This window comes from Thamnophis sirtalis, unplaced genomic scaffold, assembly GCF_051295495.1.
Source record: "Thamnophis sirtalis isolate CommonGarterSnake01/CBP01778 unplaced genomic scaffold, rThaSir2_p1.2 scaffold_1, whole genome shotgun sequence".
NCBI classification, from domain to species: Eukaryota; Metazoa; Chordata; class Lepidosauria; order Squamata; family Natricidae; genus Thamnophis; species Thamnophis sirtalis.
In genome coordinates, this window is record NW_028261381.1 from 4,469,770 (window position 1) to 4,494,218 (window position 24,449).

The following is a 24,449-nucleotide window of genomic DNA, read 5'->3' on the forward strand; positions in this document are numbered from 1 at the left end:
AGCAGAGACGGAGCCAGATGAGCCAGACAAGGCAGAGGTGCAGCTGAGCTTGGAGGAGGCAAAGCCCAGGCAAGAACAGTAGGACCAGATGAGTTCACGGATGGTGGAGGCGAGCTGAGTGAGAGGGGCATATGTGAAACTAGCAGTTAGCAATAGCAGTTAGACTTATATACCGCTTCATAGGGCTTTCAGCCCTCTCTAAGCGGTTTACAGAGTCAGCATATCGCCCCCACAGTCTGTGTCCTCATTTCACCCACCTCGGAAGGATGGAAGGCTGAGTCAACCTTGAGCCGGTGAGATTAGAACCGCTGAACTGCAGATAACAGTCAGCTGAAGTGGCCTGCAGTACTGCACCCTAACCACTGCGCCACCTCGGCTCTTAATCTTCTAACAACTATATTCTTATTTTTATTCTATTTCCCTTTTCTTTCCCTCTTTCTTATTTCTTTTCTGCACCTCTACTTCTTGTTTTACTTTTATTTATTTTTTTCAATTTATATTCGTTTTTGCTGTTGTAAATATAATTTTAATAAAATTATTACAAAAACGCAAAGAAAGAAAATTATACATAAATCATACGATTACTTATTTTGAGATTAAAAACCACAGCTAAATCAAAATAAAAAGCACAGAGGTTGTAATTGGTGTAATCCATGATGAAGTAGAAATTCATCAAGAGCCGAGGTGGTGCAGTGGTTAGAGTACTCCCAGCTTTCCATCTCTTTGGCTAGAAGAGGATAAGCAATTCTCTGATGTCAGTGAGTTAGAAGCCACTTACAGGGATTGTTTGGCTATTCCAGTTGTATTGTTGTCAGCAATGAGTTTGCAACTAAGTGATTGTTCTTTCTTCTCCCTCATTCTTAGCCAAGAAATCTCAGAACTGCAGAATGATATTATTAGTGACAGGCCAAACTCTAGAGAGGCTTGATCAGAAGTCTGATCTTATTTAATAGCAAGGAGTGAGTTACTTCACAAAACATTACATTGATTTATTGTAATGTTAAAAGTGGTTTCAGGGGAACTGCCTGATATATGGATACTTAAGCAATATCCATACTAAAGTATCCAGAAATAACCTTGAGTAGCTTCAGATAAAATGTTCTCTCCCTCCCTACTTGCATCATTTTTTTTTTCAAATAGCGTGGAAGCATCTGCTTATTTCAACTTAACCTTCTTTCAGGCATGCTGATTTTCAGATATGAGGTTAGCCTTGGGAAAATTCACCTGGAGTTTCAAGTAATCTAACTAAACATTATACAGCGCATTGATAGCAATAGCAGTTAGACTTATATACCGCTTCATAGGGCTTTCAACCCTCTCTAAGCGGTTTACAGAGTCAGCATATTGCCCCCAACAACAATCCGGGTCCTCATTTTACCCACCTCGGAAGGATGGAAGGCTGAGTCAACCCTGAGCCGGTGAGATTTGAACAGCCGAACTGCAGACTGCAGTCAGCTGAAGTAGCCTGCAGTGCCGCACTCTAACCACTGCGCCACCTCGGTTCTATTATTTCCTCTAATATCTGGAAAGGTCTAGATTTTCCACTCCTGACCTAAAGGTTCTGAGCTGAAGCCTGCTAAAATGCCATCTATCTCCTTGTACCGAGGGTTTTTTTTCCTCCCCCTTGCTGAATAGAGTTTGAAAACTTCAAAGCGGCAATTAATAAAGTACTCAATCACATAAATATTTATGTGTGCAGCTCTACCATTCGCACACTTTGCACATCTGGAGTGACATGCAATATGTTTTCAACTGAGGAAGGGGGAAAGGAAGGAGAGAAGGAGAAAAGAAAGGAGGGAAGGAAGGAAGGAGGGAAGGAAAGAGAGAAGGAGGGAAGGGGAAGGAGGGAGGGAAGGAAGGGGAGTAGGAGAGAAGAAACGAGGGAAGGAAAGAGGGAGGGAGGGAAGAAGAAGTAGGACCGTTGTAAGATAAGATGGATCTATGGGATGTTAAGAAAGCAATCTTCAAGTATATTGTCAACAGTAGGGAAAAATTGTTATAAATACATATTATTAATAACAGTTATGAGATCATATAATTGTGAATGTATATATGAAATTGATAAAATTAAAATAATAAAAAAATAAAAAAATAAAAAATATGTTTTCAACTGGCTAAGGAAATACCTCCGTTCTCCACGCAACCATCATCGCCACAATCTGTTGCTTCTTCATCAGTGGAAAACTGAGTGGTCATCTCCTCACTCTTCAATGTGGGCTTCAGTGTCTCCGCAGTGGACTTCACATCTACAAATTAAAGAAAAGAGAAAAGGAAGGACAAACGAATGAATGATTTCACCAGATTCTGGATCGAAGTGACATAGGACTCATACGTGATAGGAAAGAGAGAATTTTAGTTTTATTCACTTCCTATTGGGCCTCAGCTTGGCTGGGTAAATAATACTAGGACAGTTCGTTATTGCGCCACCACTTATGGTCTACATGGGGCTGCCCCTGAAGAGTGTTCGAAGACTCCAATTAGTCCAGAATGCAGCCGCGCGAGCGATTGTGGGTGTACCTAGATACACCCATGTTACACCTATCCTCCGTGAGCTGTACTGGCTCCCCATTGGTCTCCGGACCCGCTTCAAGGTGCTAGTTGTTACTTTTAAAGCCCTACGTGGTTTAGGACCTGGCTACTGAAACCCAGGAAAGAAACAGTTATGAACATACAATGACATAGGCATAAGAATCAATGCCTATGGTAGCCCCAGTCACCAATTAAACTCTCCTATCTTCTCTAAAAAAAAAACACACCCTAGGTTTTGACTTAATAAATTCATTCCCCAAATCAAGAAAAGCTGTTTGTCCTTGACTTGTAGTACATGCCATTGTCTATCAGCAATAGACACCACTTTGTATCCCCTTTACATAGAACCAGTGGTGGGTTTCAAATTTTTTTGGAACCTACTCTGTGGGTGTGGCCTCCTTTGTGGGAGTGGTTTGCCGGCCATGTGACCTGATGGGAGTGGCTTGCCGGCCATGTGTTCTCTCTCTCTCTCTCTTTCCTTCCTTTTGTCTCTCTATCCCTTTTTTCTTTTTTTCTTTCATCTTTCTCTCACTCTTTTTCTTTCTTTTTCTTTCTTTCTTTCTTTCTTCCTTTCTTTCTCTTTCTCTCTCTCTGTGTGTAAATCTGTCTGTCTCTCTGTCTGTGTGTGTGTGTCAGTGGTGGGTTTAAAAAAATTTAGGAATCTCTTCGGTAGGTGTGGCCTGCTTTCCGGGTCCACTGGTGGAACCTCTTCTAACCGGTTCGGTAGATTTGATGAATCGGTTCTACCGAACTGGTGCGAACTGGTAGGAACCCACCTCTGCCGCCCACACTCCATACAGTAGAAGACATGGATGCAAATCTGATATCAGAAATGACAATATTCTTAAAGCAATAAGAAAACATTTCTATGTTTTATATCTCAAGAACTTTTCAAAGACAAAAAAATGGCAAAACAATTGATAAATTCATCAATAAATCCGACACCCTTTTTACAGATTATGAACAGACCAAAGTTTCTGACCCAACAATATTAACTATCAAAAATGTTATATCACTCTGCAACTTTATGCAATTTTACCCTTCTTTTCTTTTTTCATTTCGCCCTGTTCTCCCTTATGCTCTCTTTCACAAAACAGAAACCTAGTATTTATGGGTTTATACTATTATTTTTCAAAATATTAAGCTCCTATAATAATGGATTAATGGTCTTTGCGATGCCACAGGTCCCTTGGTTGTTTTTATTACAATAGACTAACACAGCCGGAAACAAGTCTACTTATTTTTTGTTTATAGACATTATGTAAATCTGAGGTCACCAACATACATATTAAAATATATAATCCTAAGTGTTAACTTCCAGCTCAGCTTTTCTTTCTGATGAACCCTAAGCTCTCTTGAAAAATAAAAATGAGCAACTTCCTCTCAGTGTTGTATTTGAATTGCATGAAATGAAGCAGAAGGGATGAGAGGCAAGATCATGAGGAATCAGTGGTTTTCTCATGGATGGCATTTTATAAATGAGCAAAACTATTCCCACCAGCTGATTTGCAAGAGCCTTCAGCACTACTGCAAAATCTGAAGGATGTCAACTAACACAAAAAAACCTCTCCAGTATATATAATTAAATCTTGCATATTTAAAATCTCTCTCTTTTTCAAAGATTTCTTTCTTTCCAAGACTGTAGAAATATAATCCATTTCTACCTTTTTCTTTTTCTTTTGTTCTCTCCCAATGTATATAAATATTTTTATTTCAAGATTATACATTGATGGTGTAGATTGCTTTCTATGGTAATAAAATTCAGTTCATCTGTAGATGCTATAAAACATTACTGGTTTAATGCTTCAAGGAAGGTATGGGGAGCAGAAGAGCCAATAACTGGGTTTTTCTTTTTTTTTTCTTTGGTAGTTGATGGTAAGATGAATTGATATAAGTACTTAATAATACAACATGATATTGACTATGTAATAGTATACATGTGATTATATGTTATGAAAATGGAAAATAAAAACTTTCTATGGATATGGAAGCATAAAAACCATCAACATAGATTGGGGTTTGCTCAAAAGCGGAAATACACCAATGAGAGGAAGAGTGGGAAACAGAAGAGAGAAGAAAGATGGGAAGAGAGGGATAGGAGAGAGGGTAAGGGGGGAAGATGAGGAGGATAAGGAGGAGTGGAATGTAGAGAGAGGAGAAGGAGAAAGGAAGGGGAAGTAGAGTAGGAAAGGGTGATGGAGGGAAGGAAGGAGGTAGGAGAGAGGTAGAAGAAAGAGGTCTATGGAGAGCAGAAGAGCTAATAATGGGTTTTTATCTTTCTGGGCGTTGATGGCGAGAGGAACTGATGTAATTACTATTTAATATAATAGGATACTGGCTATGTAATAGTATACATGTGATTGTATGTTATGAAAATGGAAAATAAAAAAGTATATTGGAAAGAAAAACATTACTGGTTTAATGCTTCAAGGAAGGTATCCAAACCCTCATTAAAGTCCCTTTTTTTGCAGTGAATATTCTTATTTTGTAACTTCTGATTCTGAGACTTTCAGTGAGTGGTTCTGCTAAACTGTTTCTTACAAACAACAAGCATGCGGAACACAGGGATATAAAGCAATTGAGAGAAGGAAGATTATGTGGCCAAATGTATGGATTAACAGAATTCTTGGTCTATGCTAAGGGGGCTATACTCATGGATCAACACCACCAGCTTGCAGCTGCTCCTAATTTGCTGTCCAAATTTGAAGATTGAGATTAGTCTACTTTGGATCCCTTGGGTTCATGTGCCTGGTGCTCTTGAAAACTGCTTATGCTCCCTTCCAGGCAGGGGTGGTTTCAACCGGTTCGCGGCAGTCCCCGTGAACTGGTTTGTCGGCGAACCCAGAAGTAAGTAACTTCTGGGAACGGCGAAGGGCCCACCCACCCGCCCGCGCTCCTTACCGGTCTTTGAAGGCTTCTGCGCTTCCATGCAGGCGCATGGCACATACAGCGCCTGTGCGATTCTCCGCGAGCAGCTGGATGGCACATCCAGCGCCTGCGGGATTCTCCACGAGTAGCTGGAGCATCGCACAGGCGCTAAGATGCATGCGTGAACTGTGCGCGTGCACAAGGACGCCGCCGGCCCTGTTCCAACTGAACCGGTTGGAACGGGATTAGCAACCCACCACTGCTTCAAGGCCTTTGTATTTCAGAACAGCACTTTGCATCTGACGCAACATAAGGTCACGGTAACAAAGACCATTAGAACCACAGCTGTGTATGATCCGCAAGGCAATGGGAAAAGAGGGAAGCAATTACTCATAGGTGAGTAATTATATTGTCTCCCTGAAAACACCATGCGGACATATGCCTTTGCAAATATGAACCGAGCGTAGAAAGTTTGCACTGGAAATCAAGTAGAACTTAAAAAAAAGGAGGAAAAACCCCTGCCAGATGAATTCTAACTAAGCAGTGAATTCATACTCCCAGCAACCAAGCCATAAAATTAATAGAAAAGTTTCCTTATGCGCAGGATAATAAAGTAATGGACAAAAGGCAATGAAGTTTCCCACATGCCACAGACATCAACATAGCTCAAGTCCCTTCTGGAGACTGATTTATGGATCCAAAGGAAATATAGAATTCTTTCATCTTTGGGTTTGGTGGTCAACAATCTTTTTAAGGCTTGTAGTCTTACTGGTTTTTTATTTGAACTGGCAAAGATATTTACTGCAGCCCTAAGAAAACTGAGGTCAGGAATAATACTTTTTTCTTTCATTAAAGGAGCAAGGCACAGAGAAAGCACACATATATGTTCAAATGAGCCAGTACATAAGAACCAGGAACGTGCAATCAGGGGAGGCAGGGGAGGCAGAGCCTCACCATTGTCATCATGAGAAGAAAAAAAAATGTAAAAGGAAAAAGGCAAGAGCTGAGGTCAGGCTGAGCTAGTTGATGCCAGAGTCACCGTGGATGACTCTGCTTAACTGTTTAAAAAAGCCTCTAAAAAAACGCCCTCTACAGGAGGCAGCAGGAGAACGATGTGCCTCATCTAGTCTGATTTTTTATGATCACTCAAGCAGAGTTAAGCAAGGGTTAAAAGCCGAAAAATTCCTGACGGAGATGAGGCACATCATTCTCCTGCCTCCTCCTGTAGAGGGTACTTTTTTAGAGGATTTTTTAAACAGTTAAGCAGAGTCATCCACACGGTGACTCTGGCAGCTACTAGCCCAGCCTGACCTCAGCTCTTGCCTTTTTCCTTTTACATTTTTTTTCTTTTCAAGATGGCAGGCAAGAGCAGAGTTGAAATCCTCTCTGAAACAGCTGGAAAAGGTACGTGTGGGTCGGAGGGAGGGGGAGGAATTCAAACTTCATCTTCCTGGTACAACCTTGTGTGTGTGTGTGTGTGTCTGTTTGAGAGAGGGGGAAGGGAGGGAGGGAGAGAGGGAGGAAGGAGGGGAAGGGAGAAGAAAAAGAAAAAGAAGGAAACTTGTTTAGCAAAGGAGAAAACCAAATGCTGTCACTTTAAATCGGAACTGAGCATGCCTGGCTGTGGAATTCTGGGAGTTGAAGTCCACAAGTCTAAAAAAATTGCTGCCTCACCAGCCATAAACCTCACCGCACGTCACTGATAAGAACAAGTCACACAGCACCTCAAATGGCATATCTATGAAGTGCAAGAAGATCTTCTAAAGTTCTCTGGCATTTTGTAGACAACCACATGATGACATTTGGCTATACAGCTCACCATTCCAGGAAACTCCCTAAGAGTAAATGTCAAGATCAATTTAAGTCATTAATTAATAAGATCTGCAATAACTTACATAATAAGTACTGCCCCTTCAATTTCAAGAAAGAAAATAATGAGGTTGCATTACAGAGAACCATTTTATCCTCCTAGGAAACATTTTATGCAATATCATAATGCTTGACTCTATGAGACCAGTGTTATCATGAAGTTCACAGATATGATATATCAGCACAAATTCTAAATGAGGAATATAATTGACTATTATCACTATCATTTGCCAAGTAAGTTGCTATTTGGCAGAAATTTGCTCAATCTGCTGAGATCAATCCAGTAAGGTTAAGGTGCTAGGTGGGCATATTGGGGGAGGGGGAGGGGGAGGGAGGGGAGGGAGGGAGAATTCCATGTTGTAGTCCTCCCTTAGCAATAGAAGCTGGCTGGGCAATTTGAGCAAGACTCTCTCTCTTCGCCTTAGACTGAGAAATCTAAAAGCATTTATCTACCAGTTCGACCAGCATGATAGATTATGGTTCATAACCTTTAATGAAGAGACCTTCATAATGCAGTGGATTTATTTAGATTGATAACACAGACAGATTCTGACACCTTGGTCAAACTGAGAGTTCAGGAATTTTCTACTTGGCAAACGTTATCTGATTACTTTGCGCCATGTCTAAATAGCTGTTCAGCATGTGACTCAATACAAAATAATTCTCAGGCTTTCAACACAATACTACGCAACTTCAGAGCCGTATGATTTATAAGTTCAGATCTGTTATACAGCCGTAACATCTTCAAGGGTATTAACAGCAGCTTACATGAAAAGGAATGGAACAAAATGGTTATTAAAAATATCTGGGGAACCAAGGAATCCAAAGCTGAACATCAGATGCATTAAGCCTTTTCCTTTTGTACTCAAAGATTTACAACAGGAACTTAACTTTTGAGAGTGATCTTTGGACATGAAAACCCCATAGTGCATCTGCATCCTCCGATGGAGTAATTTAGAAGCTTTGCAGTGTCATTTATGGTCAACAGAGTTGTACAAGACTTCATAGCAGAAGAAAGCAAACTCACCACAACAGTAGAAGAGACAACATGTGTTCAGAATGGAACACATGCGAAAGATAGTATCCCTCCTGCCGAGCAGTGTATGTATTGCAAGAGGCAGTTGTGGATCCTGTTACAAAGCTGTCAAGCAATGGAAACCAGATGTTTGCGAGTTCAAAGGAGAGAGGACCAGTCATGAGCTAATATTTGTCAATCTTCAGAAGGGGGAAAAATGTTGGCAGGCCCTTGAAACAGGCCAGCTGTTGACCTAATGTTTCAATTTTTTTCTTCCTACCCAGCAGCTAGAATGCCAAATGCTCCTGGCACAAGTTTCTGTAAGAGGCACTTCAGGTCTTATTACCGGAGGGTTCCAGAAACAGATCGCTTAAAGGTCAAACATGCAAGTCACACCATAAGTGGTCATTTACCGCATATTTAAATAATTCAACAAGATGTTCCTAAGGCAACGAAGAGAAACAAGTAGCACCGTAACTCACAGTCCTTGAGGGTTAAACAATAAATAAACCACCATGTTTTAAATAAGCATGTTCCTCAAAAAGGTATTTAAACATTGGTTTAAAAGCATTCAGTTAATGGTTTTATGAAGTGAGGTTGAATTGAATTGAATTGAATTTTATTATTTGTATGCCGCCCTTCTCCGGGAGGGACTCAGGGCGGCGAACAACTCAAAAAGGGGGAAAGGGGAACATAGAACAAAATACGGATAATTAAAATAAGCAAGAATCACGCAACCACACAAGTCGAGAGGGGAGGGGAACTCATCAACCCCAGGCCTGAGGTGCGGTATGGGCAACTGGCAAATAAATGTGAAGACCCTAGACTGATGTTGTCTAGTTTTAGGTTTAAGGTTTAAGGTTTATTGCATTTATATGCCGCCCTATTCCCTGAGGGACTCAGGGCGGCTAACAAATCCAAGGAGGGGGGTGGTGGTAAAACAAGAAGGTAATACAACAAACGAAATACAAAGAGAATTTAAAAGACAATCAACAGTCACACAGTTCGAGGGGGGGCTGGAAATTCATCAGCCCCAGGCCTGCCAGCACAGCCAGGTTTTAACGGCTTTACGGAAAGCCTGGAGGGAGGTGAGGGTCCGAATCTCCGCGGGGAGTTCGTTCCAAAGAGCCGGAGCAGCCACAGAGAAGGCCCTCCCCCGGGTAGTAGCCAGGTGACATTGGCCAGTAGATGGAATCCGGAGGAGGCCTAATCTGTGGGATCTAATGGGCCTTTGGGAGGTAATTGGCAGCAGGCGGTCTCTCAAGTACCCAGGTCCAATACCATGAAGGGCTTTATAAGTGACGACTAGCACCTTGAAGCGTGTCCGGAGACCAATAGGTAGCCAGTGCAGCTCGCGAAGGATAGGTGTAACGTGGGTGTACCGAGGTGCACCCACAATCGCTCGCGCGGCTGCATTCTGGGCGAGCTGAAGTCTCCGAATGCTCTTCAAGGGCTGCCCCATGTAGAGCGCATTGCAGTAGTCCAGTCTTGAGGTCACAAGGGCATGAGTGACTGTTGCGAGTGCCTCCCAGTTCAGGTAGGGACGCAATTGGTGCACCAGGCGAACAGATCTGTTATACAGCCGTACATCTTCAAGGGTATTAACAGCAGCTTACATGAAAAAGTTTAGTTTAGTCTCATCTAGTCTATTCTTGATCTAGCTTTGGTTTGTCTTTCTTTCAAGTAAAAAATAATAATCCTAATCTGAAACTGATGATCAAGGGCAGGGATGGATTCCTGCCAGTTCTAACCTCTTCTATAGAAGAGGTTCCACAAATCTACAGTGTCGTTTAGAACCGGTTCCAGCTCCCTCCCCCTGCCCATCCGCACATCATCAACATGAAGAGCGAGAGGAGGAATTCTGGGAGTTGAAGTCCACAAGTCTTAAAGCTGTCAAGTTTGAACACCCCTGGTTTTTTTTTCTAAAAGGTTAGGGGTGCAAGGGTCTTGTAACTTGACAGCTTTAAGACTTGCGTGCTTCAAATGCCAGAGTTCCTGAGCCAACATTTTGGTTGCTAAGCAAGAGCGTTGTTAAGTGAGTTTAACCACATTTCACAAGTTGGCCACGCCCACCCAGTCACATGACTGCCAAGCCACCCCCACTCAGTCACATGACTGCCAAGCCACTCCCACTCAGTCACATGGCTGGCAAGCTACTCCCATCCGGTGACATGGCTGGCAAGCCACTCCCACCTAGTCACATGGACGGCAAGCCACTCCCACAAAGCAGGCCACACCTACAGAAGAGGTTCTAAAAATTTTTGAAACCCACCACTGATCAAGGGTGAAGGTTCGTTCTCCGAAGCTTGTGGTTTGGTTTCTGAATGAAAAGGCTAGGTAACGTCCTACACCCAAGCTACGGATATTCTCCACCATTGCAAACTGATGGTCAACCTAAGACTTTATGTATTGGTTCTGAAAGTAGATTGAAAGGCATTCAACCGAGGGCTTCCCAGCAAAAGCATTTCTTATAAATAGCATTAATGGGCATATGTCTAGGCCAGTGTTTCTCAACCTTGGCCACTTGAAGATGTCCGGACTTCAACTCCTAGAATTCCCCAGCCAGCATTCGCTGGCTGGGGAATTCTGGGAGTTGAAGTCCGGACATCTTCAAGTGATCAAGGTTGAGAAACACTGTTCTAGGCTATAGTCTTTTCATCTAACATTTAGATGTAAGACCCTTTAATCATATGAGCCTCCAATTTGCAGTTCTGAAATGATGTTAAGCAAGAGGTACATTGGCCATCTTGGTGAGTGTAGCCGGAATATTGACATTTTAAGATGTTAAGATTCCAACCCCACCCGAATTGTGTGACTGTTGTGCTTTCTTTTAATATGTTGTATTGTTTCCATATTGGAATACTGTTTGTCTTTCCCCCCCTCCCTTTTTGAATTGTGAGCCGCCCTGAGTCCCCCCAGGGAAAAGGGCGGCATACAAATAAAGGAAATTCAAATTCAAATTCAAATTTTTGCCAATTGTAAGTTTATTGAATCAGCGGGCTTCTTCTGTTCCAAAAATGTACATGCGTATTCATTCACTTTAAAAAATAATAATTAATTAATTACCTCTCTATTTATTTACTTATTTATTTATTGACTTTCTCGAGGTTGCATAGATATTTAATGCTGCCAGCTCTCATTTTCCCCTCTAATGACAACTCTGTAAGATGGGCTGAGAGATTTTTATGTTCTGATTCCTGGACAAGGACAAAGGTAACAATGGCAGGCAGGATATCCCAGTTATATATCAATATTTAATGCAAACTTTCCAAAATTCTTTCTCTAAGTGTAGCCGTCCCCTCGCCTGAGCAATTTATACTCCTATATGGATACTCAAGTAGTATCATGCGTCTGACAGAACAGTATGGAAAGATCAGAGGTGGGTTCCTACCAGTACGCACCTATTCGGTAGAACCGGTTCGTCAAATCTACCGAACCGGTTAGAAGAGGTTCCACCAGTGGACCCGGAAAGCAGGCCACACCTACAGAAGAGGTTCCAAATTTTTTTGAAACCCACCACTGGTCCTTGGATATGATTATTCTACACTATCATGCTCCTATTTATAAAACTCAGTGCCTCTGGGAAAGGTAAGGATGACTACTGCGTTTGTGGTGCAATCAGAACATGGCGTGTGTTGAAGTTGTTTTAACGCAAACCAAAGATGCCTTTTAAAAAACAAGTTTGCATCATATTCTTATGCATGCCAGTGCTGTGTGTGAGGTAATTTAAGGTGGTTCTGACAAGTGTCATCGGCATCTTCATATCCGGTCACATGAGCGGCAAGCCACTCTCATCCAGTCACATGGGTGGCAAGCCACTCCCACATAGGAGGCCACACCCACAGAGTAGGTTCGAACAATTTTTGACACCCACCACTGGGAAAGATCCACAAGATCTTCCACATTGAGGCTACGATTTCCAGATTTGTGGCTCAAACATTCCCTGTCAAATAAATAAATACACTCAACTTCTACCGTGACACCTGACAATAGCAAAAAGAATCAGTTTATCCATTTGGAATCGGAGATGTGTTATTATTTTCATATATCTGATGACACATGCCGAAGTATCGTACAGTTGGTTTATTGAAAGCGGGGACTTCTTCTTAGGAAGTTTGTACAGCCCAAGACAATCTAAACAAACAAGGTTTTTACAGATGTGCCTTCCAAACAGAAATCAAATCTTTTTTTACCAGTGACATCTGGAAAGCAGACTGAATGCTAGATGCATCTGAACAAAATAAAAGAGGAAGTGTAATTTTCTAGCTCTAACAGTCAGCAGTAAATGGATTTAGTTGGTAGTGGTGCTTCACTTTTTGTCATTTCAGCTAGGCCTGGAAGCTAGAGGGCTAAATCCAGCTGACGGTTTTCATACTTTATGATTACACATCAAAAGGAAGAATAAGCAGGTTTTTTTTTAAAATAAAATCGTATGCGTAACGTTTTGATTCCTTAGATTGACAGATAATTGGACTCTCTCTCAAAAAATCCTGAAATATAAGAGTTTAACCTTGTGGTACAGATATCTCACGCTGAGTCTCCCTAGTTTTTGAGATGTTCCTGCTAATTATACTGAACTTCTTCCTAATGTATGCTGCTGGGCATATGAATTAACATAAAAGGATATCACAAAATATATCATCAAATCAGAGCAAGGCAATAATTAAAACAGACATACGGAGTCATCAGTTTTGAGAATTACACAAAAGTGCAACTCAATGGCCCAGGACGGGTGCAGGCATTAGAATATTATCACCACCACCACCATTACATACTATTCTTCTTGTATATATATAAGAGCCAAGGTGGCGCAGTGGTTAAATGCAGCACTGCAGGCTACTGCTAGATCAGCAGTTCAGCGGTTCAAATCTCACCGGCTCAGGGTTGACTCAGCCTTCCATCCTTCCGAGGTGGGTAAAATGAGGACCCAGATTGTTGGGGGCAATATGCTGACTCTCTGTAAACCGCTTAGAGAGGGCTGAAAGCCCTATGAAGCGGTATATAAGTCTACTGCTATTGCTATTGCTATTGCTATATACCTTCTCCTCCCCATCTTAAGCCCTGATTATGTATGTATGTATGTATGTATGTATGTATGTATGTATGTATGTATGTATGTATGTATGTATTTAGTGTCACAACCCCTGGTATGCCCAAATATGGGAGGAAGTCTACTGCTTCCATTCTCTGTCTATCGGCTCATCACAAGAGACCATCCAGACAGAAAGCCAATATTTTTACTGTTGCCTTTGTTACATTTGTGTTGTATTTGTGATGATAAATAAATAAAGGGAGACTAGTATAGATCTATTTCAAGCTATTTAGCTCTCATCAGCTAGCCATACCCTTACTGGGATTAGAACAGCACAGGTTCTAATCCCAGTAAGGGTATGGCTAGCTGATGAGAGATAAATAGCTTGAAATAGATCTATACTAGTCTCCCTTTATTTATTTATCAGCACAAATACAACATGTATATATGTATGCTCACTCATATAGATTATTTTATACAAGCACACATGTGCCCTCTTGCTCCTCTTATTTCATTGGCAGAGATGGGGAAGTTTACATTTGTGTGTGTGCATTCAGAATGCCTGCTCTCCACAACTCAGATGATTAGGAACCACAAATAAGAACGTCCCTGGCACCAAACAGCTGGAAGGAGGACATAAATGAGAAGGAAAAACTAAGAAAACGTATCTTCCTCCTTTAATCTGCACTCTGAATGCCATTTGGAAAGAATTCTTTTCTTTTTTGGCTTGAGAAAAGTGCTACAGGGCTGTTGACACTGAATTTGTGTCCCACAGCCTAATAAGCTAAGATGTTAGACATAAATTTAGAGAAAGAGAAAGGGGTTCTGAACATCCATAGCCAGTCATATACAAAACTTGAAGATTGTTCAGAAAGGAGAATATACAGCAATTGATGAACCCTAATAGGCAGAGAATAATCAATGAAAATAATAAATGCTACCAGACATTTTTCCAATAAGGATTTTCATAGTTAATATTGTCATCCTGAAAACATAAAGCTGAAAGAGATGTTCACTATCATCCAGTGGTGGGATTCAAATAATTTAACAACTAGTTCTCTGCCCTAATGACCAGCAGGGTCGGTGGGGCTCGGTGGTCATGTGACTGGGTGGGCGTGGCCAAGTCAATGTCACTCAGGTTGATGGGCGCTTCGCCTTAGCTGCTTCAATGTAATAAGGGTTAACCGGAGAGGCAGTTTCTGTAAGCAGGTCAATAAAGATTAGGCTAGAAACAACACCAGAATGTTTCCTTCCTGCCTTCCTTACAGGATTAGCCCTGTAAAGTGTGGAAAAACAAAAGGAGATTTCTTCCAACAATCAGTTCTCTGAACTACTTAGAAAGTTACTAACCGGTTCTTCCGAATAGGTGCGAACTGGCTGAATCCCACCACTGCTGTCACCACAGGAATATGTAGAGTAAACATTTCTACTCATTCTAAGCAGAGCAAGAATTATTCCTCAGGAAGAGTGGGGAAAGGAAAATATTTGTGGTGCAATGTCATCAGTTTGGATTCTCACATGGAAACTTTTATGCAAACATTCTCAGGACCAAAATGGCGGAAGGAGTCATAGAGCATGAAATAGATTCACAGAGCTCTTACCAGTCCAGTCACATCCAAGAACTTCTAATCGCATTCCGATCCCTGCCGGAGACCACCTTTCTGGGTAAACTCTGACGAACTGTGCAGGAACAGGATCAAATCTTCTAACTTCAGGGGTGTCGTAATGCATATTTCCTTCAAATATCTGGGAGAAACAGAGGTTAAACAGGACTAGTTTTAGAACCATTTCTTTTTTTAAAAAAAAATAAACAGATAGTAAAAGAATTCTTTGGAAGACAGGTTATTCTTTCAAATTTACTTGAACTTTTTATTCTACTAAGCCAGGGGTGTCAGACTATCAGCCCGCGGATCGGATGGGCAGGCCACACCCACCCCAGCTCCATGAATGGGAAAAACATCGCAAAACGTCACATGATAGCAACATGACACCAAGAGGTTGACAGCTGTGTACTGAGCAACAAACAGGCCTGTTGTGATGAATTGGGACAACTACAGAATGTAATCGGTGACAAAAATGACCATCGAAAAGACAAAACAGAAAAATGCTGGAGAAAAACAATGGCTTAAATTCATTCTACTTGAAAAGGGACCCTTTTTTTTTTGCTAGCTTTCAGATAAGGACGTGATGTTCCCTGCATCCAAATTTAAAAATATATTTCAGAGGAGGTATGGGTTTAGGGGTCAGCAACCTCCTGAAAGAAGTTGCATCTTTCTCTGAACTCACAAGCCACCTGTGCAATCTATGGAAAACATGTGTTTGAATTAAGAAAGCACCACAGGGAGCAGCGAGGTGCTTCAGAGTATGCACGATTATTAGCATCTCCTTATCCCACAAGCAGATTTTCCTGGGATTGTGTGGCTACTGTGTGAGCGCAAAAAGCATCAACGTAAGTATATACATATATCCAGGCACCTTTCAGTTTGAATTCAAAGTGTAGCACATTCCTATTTTCGTATTATTAATAGCTTTTCATCAATTGCTGACATATTAGACCAAACCACGGAAGCTTGTGATATTTTAGAATGCAAGCTGTCAGTATCATCTTCTCAACAGATTGCTTTTTATTGAGGTGAAGCAATACCAAAGCTGCTTTTTCAAGAATAAACGACAATACATTTATTGAATGTATTGAATGGTCTCGGTGGCTGCTCCGACCCTCTGGAACGAACTCCCCGTGGAGATTCGGACCCTCACCACCCTCCAATCCTTCCGCGCCGCTTTAAAGACCTGGCTGTCCCGGCTGGCCTGGGGTTAAGATTCTAACCCCACTCGAATTGTGTGACTGTTGTGTTTTCTTTTAATATGTTGTATTGTCTTCATGTTGGAACATTGTTTGTCCTTCCCCCCCCTTTTTTTTTGAACTGTGAGCCGCCCTGAGTCCCCCCAGGGAAAAGGGCGGCATACAAATAAAGGGAAAATGAAAAAAATGAAATGAATGTTATCTCTATTAGAGAGGGTGAAAGGAAAAATACCCAACCAAGAAATACATCTTATACCAATGTTGGCCAAGATTATCAAAAACATTTTCTATCGTAAATAGCAATAGCAGTTAGACTTATAAACCGCTTCATAGGGCTTTCAGGCCTCTCTAAGCGGTTTACAGAGTCAGCATATCGCCCCCAACAGTCTGGGTCCTCATTTCACCCACCTCGGAAGGATGGAAGGCTGAGTCAACCTTGAGCCGGTGAGATTTGAACCGCTGAACTGCAGATAGCAGTCAGCTGAAGTGGCCTGCAGTACTGCACCCTAACCACTGCGCCACCTCGGCTCTATAAAATGTACTGATGGTTGAACTATCTAGGGAAAGTCTATAGTCTTTTTCCTGGAAATCTGAAAGATAAAGTTTGCTTCCATAGACGAACAAAGTGGATACTAAACATTTGTGTAAACGATATCATCTGCAAAACTAAGGGTGAGCCTAGGTTACTTTGATTATGATTCCATAACATTAATCTGGAGTAGAAATTTCCTTTATCTTGGATTTTAAGAAATGTCCCAAAAAGCTAGCTTGTAAGTATCCGAATTTACAGTCCAAATGTTGGAGATGTGACTGTGTTTTTTGTTGTAAATGTGTTTTTATTTTCCATTTTCATTTCGTACAGTCACATATATACTGTGCATAACTGGGGCCATATAACATTAAACAATAAACACAGCCATTCCTCTTGTCAACAATACCCCCCAAAATAGAAACCCAATGTACCTCTTCCACCCTCCATACACCCTTTCTTTCGCCCCCTCCAACTTTCCTTCTTCCCTCCAACATTCCCCTCTACCCTACTTCCCCTCCTGCTCTACCACTCCTCTCTCCCAGTACACTCCCTCCCTTCCTTCTCACTCTCCCTTCCTTCTCACCCTCCCTCCCATCCTCTCTCCCACCCTCTCTACCCCTCTTTCTTCTATCCCTCTACTCCTCCCTTTGGTGTATTTCTACTATCTATTAATATATTCAGCTTGTCCTATTTTTACAGTGAAATTAAAGAGCAACAGTATACAAGTGCAGTCGCGTTACTTTAAAATCTAACACATACTATATATCCCCCTCCCCCCTCCCCCTAACACCCCAGAGATGTGAATGTGTTGATGCTACGTATTATCATGTATGGTGGACTTGTAAAAAAGTTAAAGCATTTTGGATAAAAATATGGTGGATTATTCAAAATATTCTTAAAAAGACGATAAAGTTTAATCCTCAGTTGTTCTTGCTAGGTATAATTACAGACTGTACAGTGATAGAAACTAATTTGACTCTGAACTTAATAACGGCAGCAAGATTGTTGGTGGCGCAGTACTGGAAGAAGGAAGAATTGCCTACTATTCAAGAATGGACGCTAAAAGTAGTAAACTTAGCAGAGATGGCCAAAATCTCAGCCTATCTGAAGGACCATTCAGATGAGAAATACAAGCTGGAATGGAGAAGATGGATTGATTACATTCAAAATAAATATCAGACTAAGAAATTTCAATTAGCTTATGAATGAACAAGGAATGTTATAATTTATCTAAATTTAGTTTAATAAAAGGAGAGTTAAAGTACAAGAGGGAGGTAGGATGATATAGTTAGTTAGCTTATGTTAGTGTATGATTGTTAAATGTTTATACCCTGTATTATGCTCTGTCGCTCATATTTTGAGCGACAGGGAGCTGCAGCTGAGGGATAAAAGTGCCACGTGTGGCTCCAGAGCCATGGGTTGCTGACCCCCGGCCTAGGAGAAGGTCTAGTTTGACATGTCCAACTTCAGCCGATATGAGCTACAGTGTAACCATGGTTAAGATTTGAACTAGACACGGGGAGACGGATGTTCATGTGCATTCTCAGCCTGGGAAGCTCCCTGGGTGACTCTGAGCCAATCTTCTTCACAGGGCTGCTGTAGGAGTAAATTGGAGGGTGGAGTTCTACAATACTGCCTTTGTTGCAGCAGATTGTGGTTTGTAATCTACAGGGCGGGGCATAACCTTTTCCTAGGGGGTCACAGCAACACTTGTAATAACAACACAAATAATTCATACACCATTCGAAAGCCCATCAAAAACTGAGTTTATTGACACGATTTAATAGTCAGTATGACCACCATTAGCCCTTCGAACAGCATTCAAACGAGGTGGATAAGAACACAACAAATCTTCAAACAGTTCCGTTCGATTTTCCAGATTTTCCAGAGGGCGGGGCATAACCTTTTCCTAGGGGGGTCACAGCAAGATCGACAGCAGTTTACAACTTCCGCGACACCTCATTTTAAAACCCATAAAAAACTGAATTGAATGAGCTATTAAATGTTAAATTTGTTTCGGTTGAAACTTTGAGAATGAATTTGGAAACTGTGTTGAAAAATCTGGAAAATCGAACGGAACTGTTTGAAGATTTGTTGTGTTCTTATCCACCTCGTTTGAATGCTGTTCGAAGGGCTAATGGTGGTCATACTGACTATTAAATCGTGTCAATAAACTCAGTTTTTGATGGGCTTTCGAATGGTGTATGAATTATTTGTGTTGTTATTACAAGTGTTGCTGTGACCCCCTAGGAAAAGGTTATGCCCCGCCCTGTACTTACGAAAAAGCAGGACTTGAGACCATGAAAGTGAGAGAAACAGGTTTATTGGATGCATCGAGTTCAGCGTGTTCACACACCAACATCTGAACTGAACTGAGCTCTGCCCAGGATCCTACTTTTATGCCGTGTTCCACACGGTACATTCTCAAGGCATTTCCATACACGAGACAAGCATGGCATTTCAAAAGGGGAAGTTCACTTGGACTGTTACAGCAAAGTACATAGGAGAAATATAAAAAAGAGAAGTTCCTATTTCATCTTAAGCTGTCAGCAGCTTTTACCTCTGTTCTATCTCTCACTTCCTGTGCCCCCACTTTACAGGGTCTTGCCACACTGTTCAGCCCTATTTGTAATACTTATGAGGAAGTTGGGGAGAAGGTTCACTCCAGCTAAAAGTCACCTTTGGAACTCCAGGGCACTAGAATGAAAAGCCAAACTAAAATGAATTTATAAGGTCCATTCTATTAAGACCACCTAACCTGGCCAGCCACTGGTGGGTTTACCTGTGCAACCCATGCTGTATCACCTTGAGCTTCTGGAGGAAAGACGTGTTCTAAATTAAACAACCAAGTCGATGGGCAAGATCTGGACAAATCTTGGTGATGTCATTCCACAGTAGTGGAGGGTGTGCTACATGACATTACCTGTGGAAAAATGCCTGGAAGCTTCAAGGGGAACAAAACTTGACACTTACAGTAGGCTGCTAACTAATAATACAAAATACAGGGATCATATGACCTCTCTACTGAAAGATCTGCACTGGTTGCCAACTGCTTGTGAGATGTTTTCGAAACTTTGGGCCTGACTGGTTCACAATGACCTCTTTTGTTATGCATTTGTTAGGATGTGCAGGATAAATCTTATGGAAGATGCTCCCATGTCAGAGGCCCATTTGACTGCCCCACGGGAAAGAGTTTGAAATACAGTCTCCTGTGTTCTGTACTCAATTCTCTTAGCATTCAGAAAATCTACCAAGTTGTATCTCTTCTATCAAACTTAATTCTAATTTTCTATATGTTGCGGTTGCTTCTTAAGTTTTATTAACCAGTTTTGTTATAAGTTTTGTTAACCAAGTTTTGTTATAAGCAGCAGTATGGTGTAAGCCAAATAATAAATGCAAACAAAAGAGTATGTTAGGAGTGGGATGTAGCCTATTCTCTAGCCTATTTCAAACTCTTATGTGCAAGAATCCTTCTAATGTAGCTTCAGCTATATATATTTACATCATATTTATATGGTTTACTGTTGTGGCCCAGCAGGAGCCGTTGGAGCTGCCACCAGAGTCCGACAGCGAGGGGCCCTATGAGTCAGCTCTGGAGGATGTGGAAGACCCTGGACAGGGTTCCAACTCTAAGCAGGGTGCAGAGAGGCTGGTTGTCCACCAGGAGGCGCCTGAGCCTTGGACCAGTGGGGAGGAGACAAGGGAGAGTGAGCCTGATGCCAGTAGTGAGTTTTTCCTGGATGCCCGGCACCGAAGAGCTAATAGGCGTCAGGAACAGTTGTGCAGTTACAGGAGGTAATTGCACTCAGCTGGTGGTAATTAGGCTCCTCTTCAGACTATAAAAGGACTGTTTGTGCACATGCCCCTCTTGCAGAGGTCAACACAGGAACTAATGTTGGAGAACATTATTGTGAGCTTGGCAGGCTGGATTGCTGCCACGGCTTATCTGTGCTGGATTGCTGCCCAAGCTTGTCTGTGCCGGTTTGCTGCCAAGGACCTGTCTGTCTGTTAATTAAATGCCGTAACTTATCTTTGGCTCGGAGTGTCTTGGTGTGGGACGAGGGGGGTAACAACAGTTTACTAAAATCCTAAACTCTTTGCAGATGATCCAAGTACAGTATCTAGTTAAAGTGTAGTTAAGAGAGAGATTGGCACATAATCCCGCTTTCCTAATCCTCAACTCAAGGGAGCCGAAGTGGCGCAGTGGTTAGAGTGCAGTACTGCAGGCCACTTCAGCTGACTGTTATCTGCAGTTCAGCGGTTCAAATCTCACCGGCTCAAGGTTGACTCAGCCTTCCATCCTTCCGAGGTGGGTAAAATGAGGACCCAGACTGTGGGGGGCGATATGCTGACTCTGTAAACCGCTTAGAGAGGGCTGAAAGCCCTATGAAGCGGTATATAAGTCTAACTGCTATTGCTATGCTATTGCTAACTCTTTTATGGTTCTTCATATATGGAACACTTAGATCTCCAAGGTAGTAAAGGTAAGAGCTAAGAGATCATTCTGATCTCTTCAAGAAGACTTAAATTAGTCTTTGCAATTGAAAATTCTGAAAATGGGGATCTTCTGGGGAAGGGAAGGACCCAACAAATCTCAATCACCCCTGTGTTAACTCCAGCGGCACGCTGTATAAACACGACAGCTTAAGCATACTTTTGGGTGGTTGACTATAGTAATAAAAAAAACAGCAAGGGAGAAAGATGATAAGGCCTTTTCACCTTTGGTTACAAGCTAAGGCAGTTATTTTCAAATACATTGGATCTGTAAAGTAATTGAGGGATGGGATATGGTGCTTCGGTTTCAAAATTACTCTCCCTTCCCTCTGTCTCCATCTCACCCTTTCCTTTGCTAGCCAGAGATTGTGGCCAACTGAAAAGTTCCATGCCTGAGAGCGGGATGCTCCTGCCAAGATGTAGTCCATCTGACAAACCACACCGCACGCTTTGGCACAGGACATGCCTCCTCTTAGCTAGATGTTGACACCAGATATACTGACTCAAATCTGGTACAACTCTACTGGCTTCTTGTGTAAACACTACTGACTTCTGACTTGGCTGTTAACGGCCTTCTTTCCCTTACCCGCCCCACTCATTTTTTCCCCATCAAGTTCTAAAGGACACCTCTCTCTGATACCATATGTACTAATTCAAGTAATTGGCTAGCAGAAGCTTAAGACTTTGTGTTTGTCCATGATTTAGAACCTTGGGCTTCCCGAACGAAGGTTTTAATAGTGGTGCTAAAGTTCATCTCTTCAATCCTTAACAAGTAAGAATGCCATTGGAAAACTTGGGGAAATGAAGCAGAAGCTTCAATAAGAACGACCCCAAATAGGGGCTCTAAAGCAGGCTATTTTATCACAAATGGCCTGTACTCTACGCCCTCACCTTCCTCTGAATCCTATGAAGAACAATAGCCTACTTCTCACCGAGGCGATAAAATGGAGACAAGGCAGGATACAGTGAACCAGGGCTGTGCCAAACGTTTTTTGCAGAAATGGTGACATTGATGGGGGGGAAATAATCAAGAGTCAACCATCAAGAGGTGGAACAGTGGTTAAATGCAGCACTGCAGGCTACTTCAGCTGACTGCAGTTCTGCAGTTCGGCTGTTCAAATCTCACCGGTTCAAGGTTGACTCAGCCTTCCATCCTTCCGAGGTGGGTAAAATGAGGACCCGGATTGTTGTTGGGGGCGATATGCTGACTCTGTAAACCGCTTAGAGAGGGCTGAAAGCCCTATGAAGCGGTATATAAGTCTAACTGCTATTGCTATTGCTATCATCTTGCTAAAAAAAACAACTGTAAGGTTTCTCTGTCCAGTCATGTCCTACCATAGGGGGCAGTGCTTATCTCATCTTCTCTGTATTGATTCATTTAAAAAAAAACAATGCACAACTGCCATCATTTCTAACTTTGTTGTCTGTCTTGTTCTGTCTATCCAAGACACCAAGACACTCTGCAATAGCACAATAGAATTATTGGTAAGGCGTAGGACATGGTGGCTCAGTGGCTAAGACGCTGAGCTTGTCGATCAGAAAGGTCGGCAGTTTGGCGGCTCGAATCCCCAGCACCACATAACGGCGTGAGCTCCCATTACTTTTCCCAGCTTCTGCCAATCTAGCAGATCGAAAGCATGTAAAAATGCAAGTAAAAAAATAGGAACCGCCTTTGGTGGGAAGGTAATGGCATTCTGGGCACCTTTGACATTTAGTCATGCCGGTCACATGACCACGGAGACATCTTCGGACAGCGCTGGCTCTTCGGCTTTGAAACAGAGATGAGCACCGCCCCCTAGAGTCGGGAACGACCAGCACATATGTGCAAGGGGAATCTTCACCTTTACCTCAGGGAAGGCTGAGTATGGATATGATCTCAGCGCTACATTTTCCATTCTCCCAGTCAAGCAGAGAAACACTTGTGGGTCAGGAAAAAAAGGGGAGACACCTCCCATCCCCACCCTGAGATACTGAGTCAAAAGACCTTTTTTTTAACCCAGCAACCCTCCCCCAAAAACAAACCCTGGAACAGCAGTAACACCCTATTTCAAGACTGGTGATGAGGTAGCCTCATGCACTTTTTTGAAAAGTGCACGAAGAAGAGCCCAGGGAAGCAGAGGAGACTGTCTTGCATAGCAATAGCAATAGCAATAGCAATAGCAATAGCAATAGCAATAGCAATAGCAATAGCAATAGCAATAGCAATAGCAATAGCAATAGCAATAGCAATAGCAATAGCAATAGCAATAGCAATAGCAATAGCAATAGCAGTTAGACTTATATACCGCTTCATAGGGCTTTCAGCCCTCTCTAAGCGGTTTACAGAGTCAGCATATCGCCCCCCACAGTCTAAGTCCTCATTTTACCCACCTCGGAAGGATGGAAGGCTGAGTCAACCTTGAGCCGGTGAGATTTGAACCACTGAACTGCAGATAGCAGTCAGCTGAAGTGGCCTGCAGTACTGCCCTCTACCCACTGTGCCACCTCGGCATAGACGTCATGACTTCTAATCTCCCAACAGAGCATTCCCCAACATCTGTTGCTTGGCTCACTGGTACTTATTTCTAACATCTGTTTTTCTATGCACAGTAAGTGGTCAATGGCTGCTGTTGGGCATTCAAAGACATATTCAGCCACGTGTGATCTTCACATGCAATCCGAAATGAAAAGGCCCAAGTGTAAATTTGCTATACGAGGGAAGAGAGAAAGAAGTGAAAAATAGGTGACCCTTTCCAGCTTCTCAGTGTTCCAGCTTTTCCACTACAGGAAGATGATCCTACTGCTAAATAGGAAGAAAGGAAGGGAGGAAAGGAGGAGGAGGAGGAAGTACATTCATAGATAAGAGCCCTCCTCTTCCCCACATCCTTTTGAAACACACATTCATCTTAAATGGTCTTATGCTACTTCAATCATTTCAATTTTAAGCAGCTCGTTGAGAACTATTGCTTAACCCCTAATCACCAAAATAGAATAAGATTGTTTTTATACTGAGACAAGTGTGAAACACATGGCTTTGCAAGTAGGATTGTGATTTGAACAAGGACCCTGCGAAGTGATCATGTCTCCTGAAGCAAAGGCTCCCACTGGTGTAAACAGCCATAATGACTGCAGTTCGGCAGTGCAAATCTCACCATGCTCAAGATTGTTTCAGCCTTTCATCCTTCTGAGGTTGGTAAAATAAGGACCCAGATTGTTGGGGGGGGGGCAATATGCTGACTCTGTAAACTGCTTAGAGAGGGCTGTAAACAGAGGTGGGTTCCTACCGGTTTGCACCGGTTCAATAGAACCGGTTCGTCAAATCTACCGA

At 42.2% G+C, this 24,449-nt stretch overlaps 1 protein-coding gene across 1 annotated transcript in view; it reads right to left on the minus strand.

Annotated features, from left to right (window-relative positions):
- Nucleotides 1-24,449, minus strand: part of NRP2 (neuropilin 2) — a 226,014-nt gene that overhangs the window by 48,491 nt on the left and 153,074 nt on the right. The window contains 2 exon segments of the mRNA XM_087706899.1: nt 2,127-2,246; nt 14,915-15,059. Coding sequence (XP_087563025.1) covers nt 2,127-2,246; nt 14,915-15,059 — 265 coding nt within the window.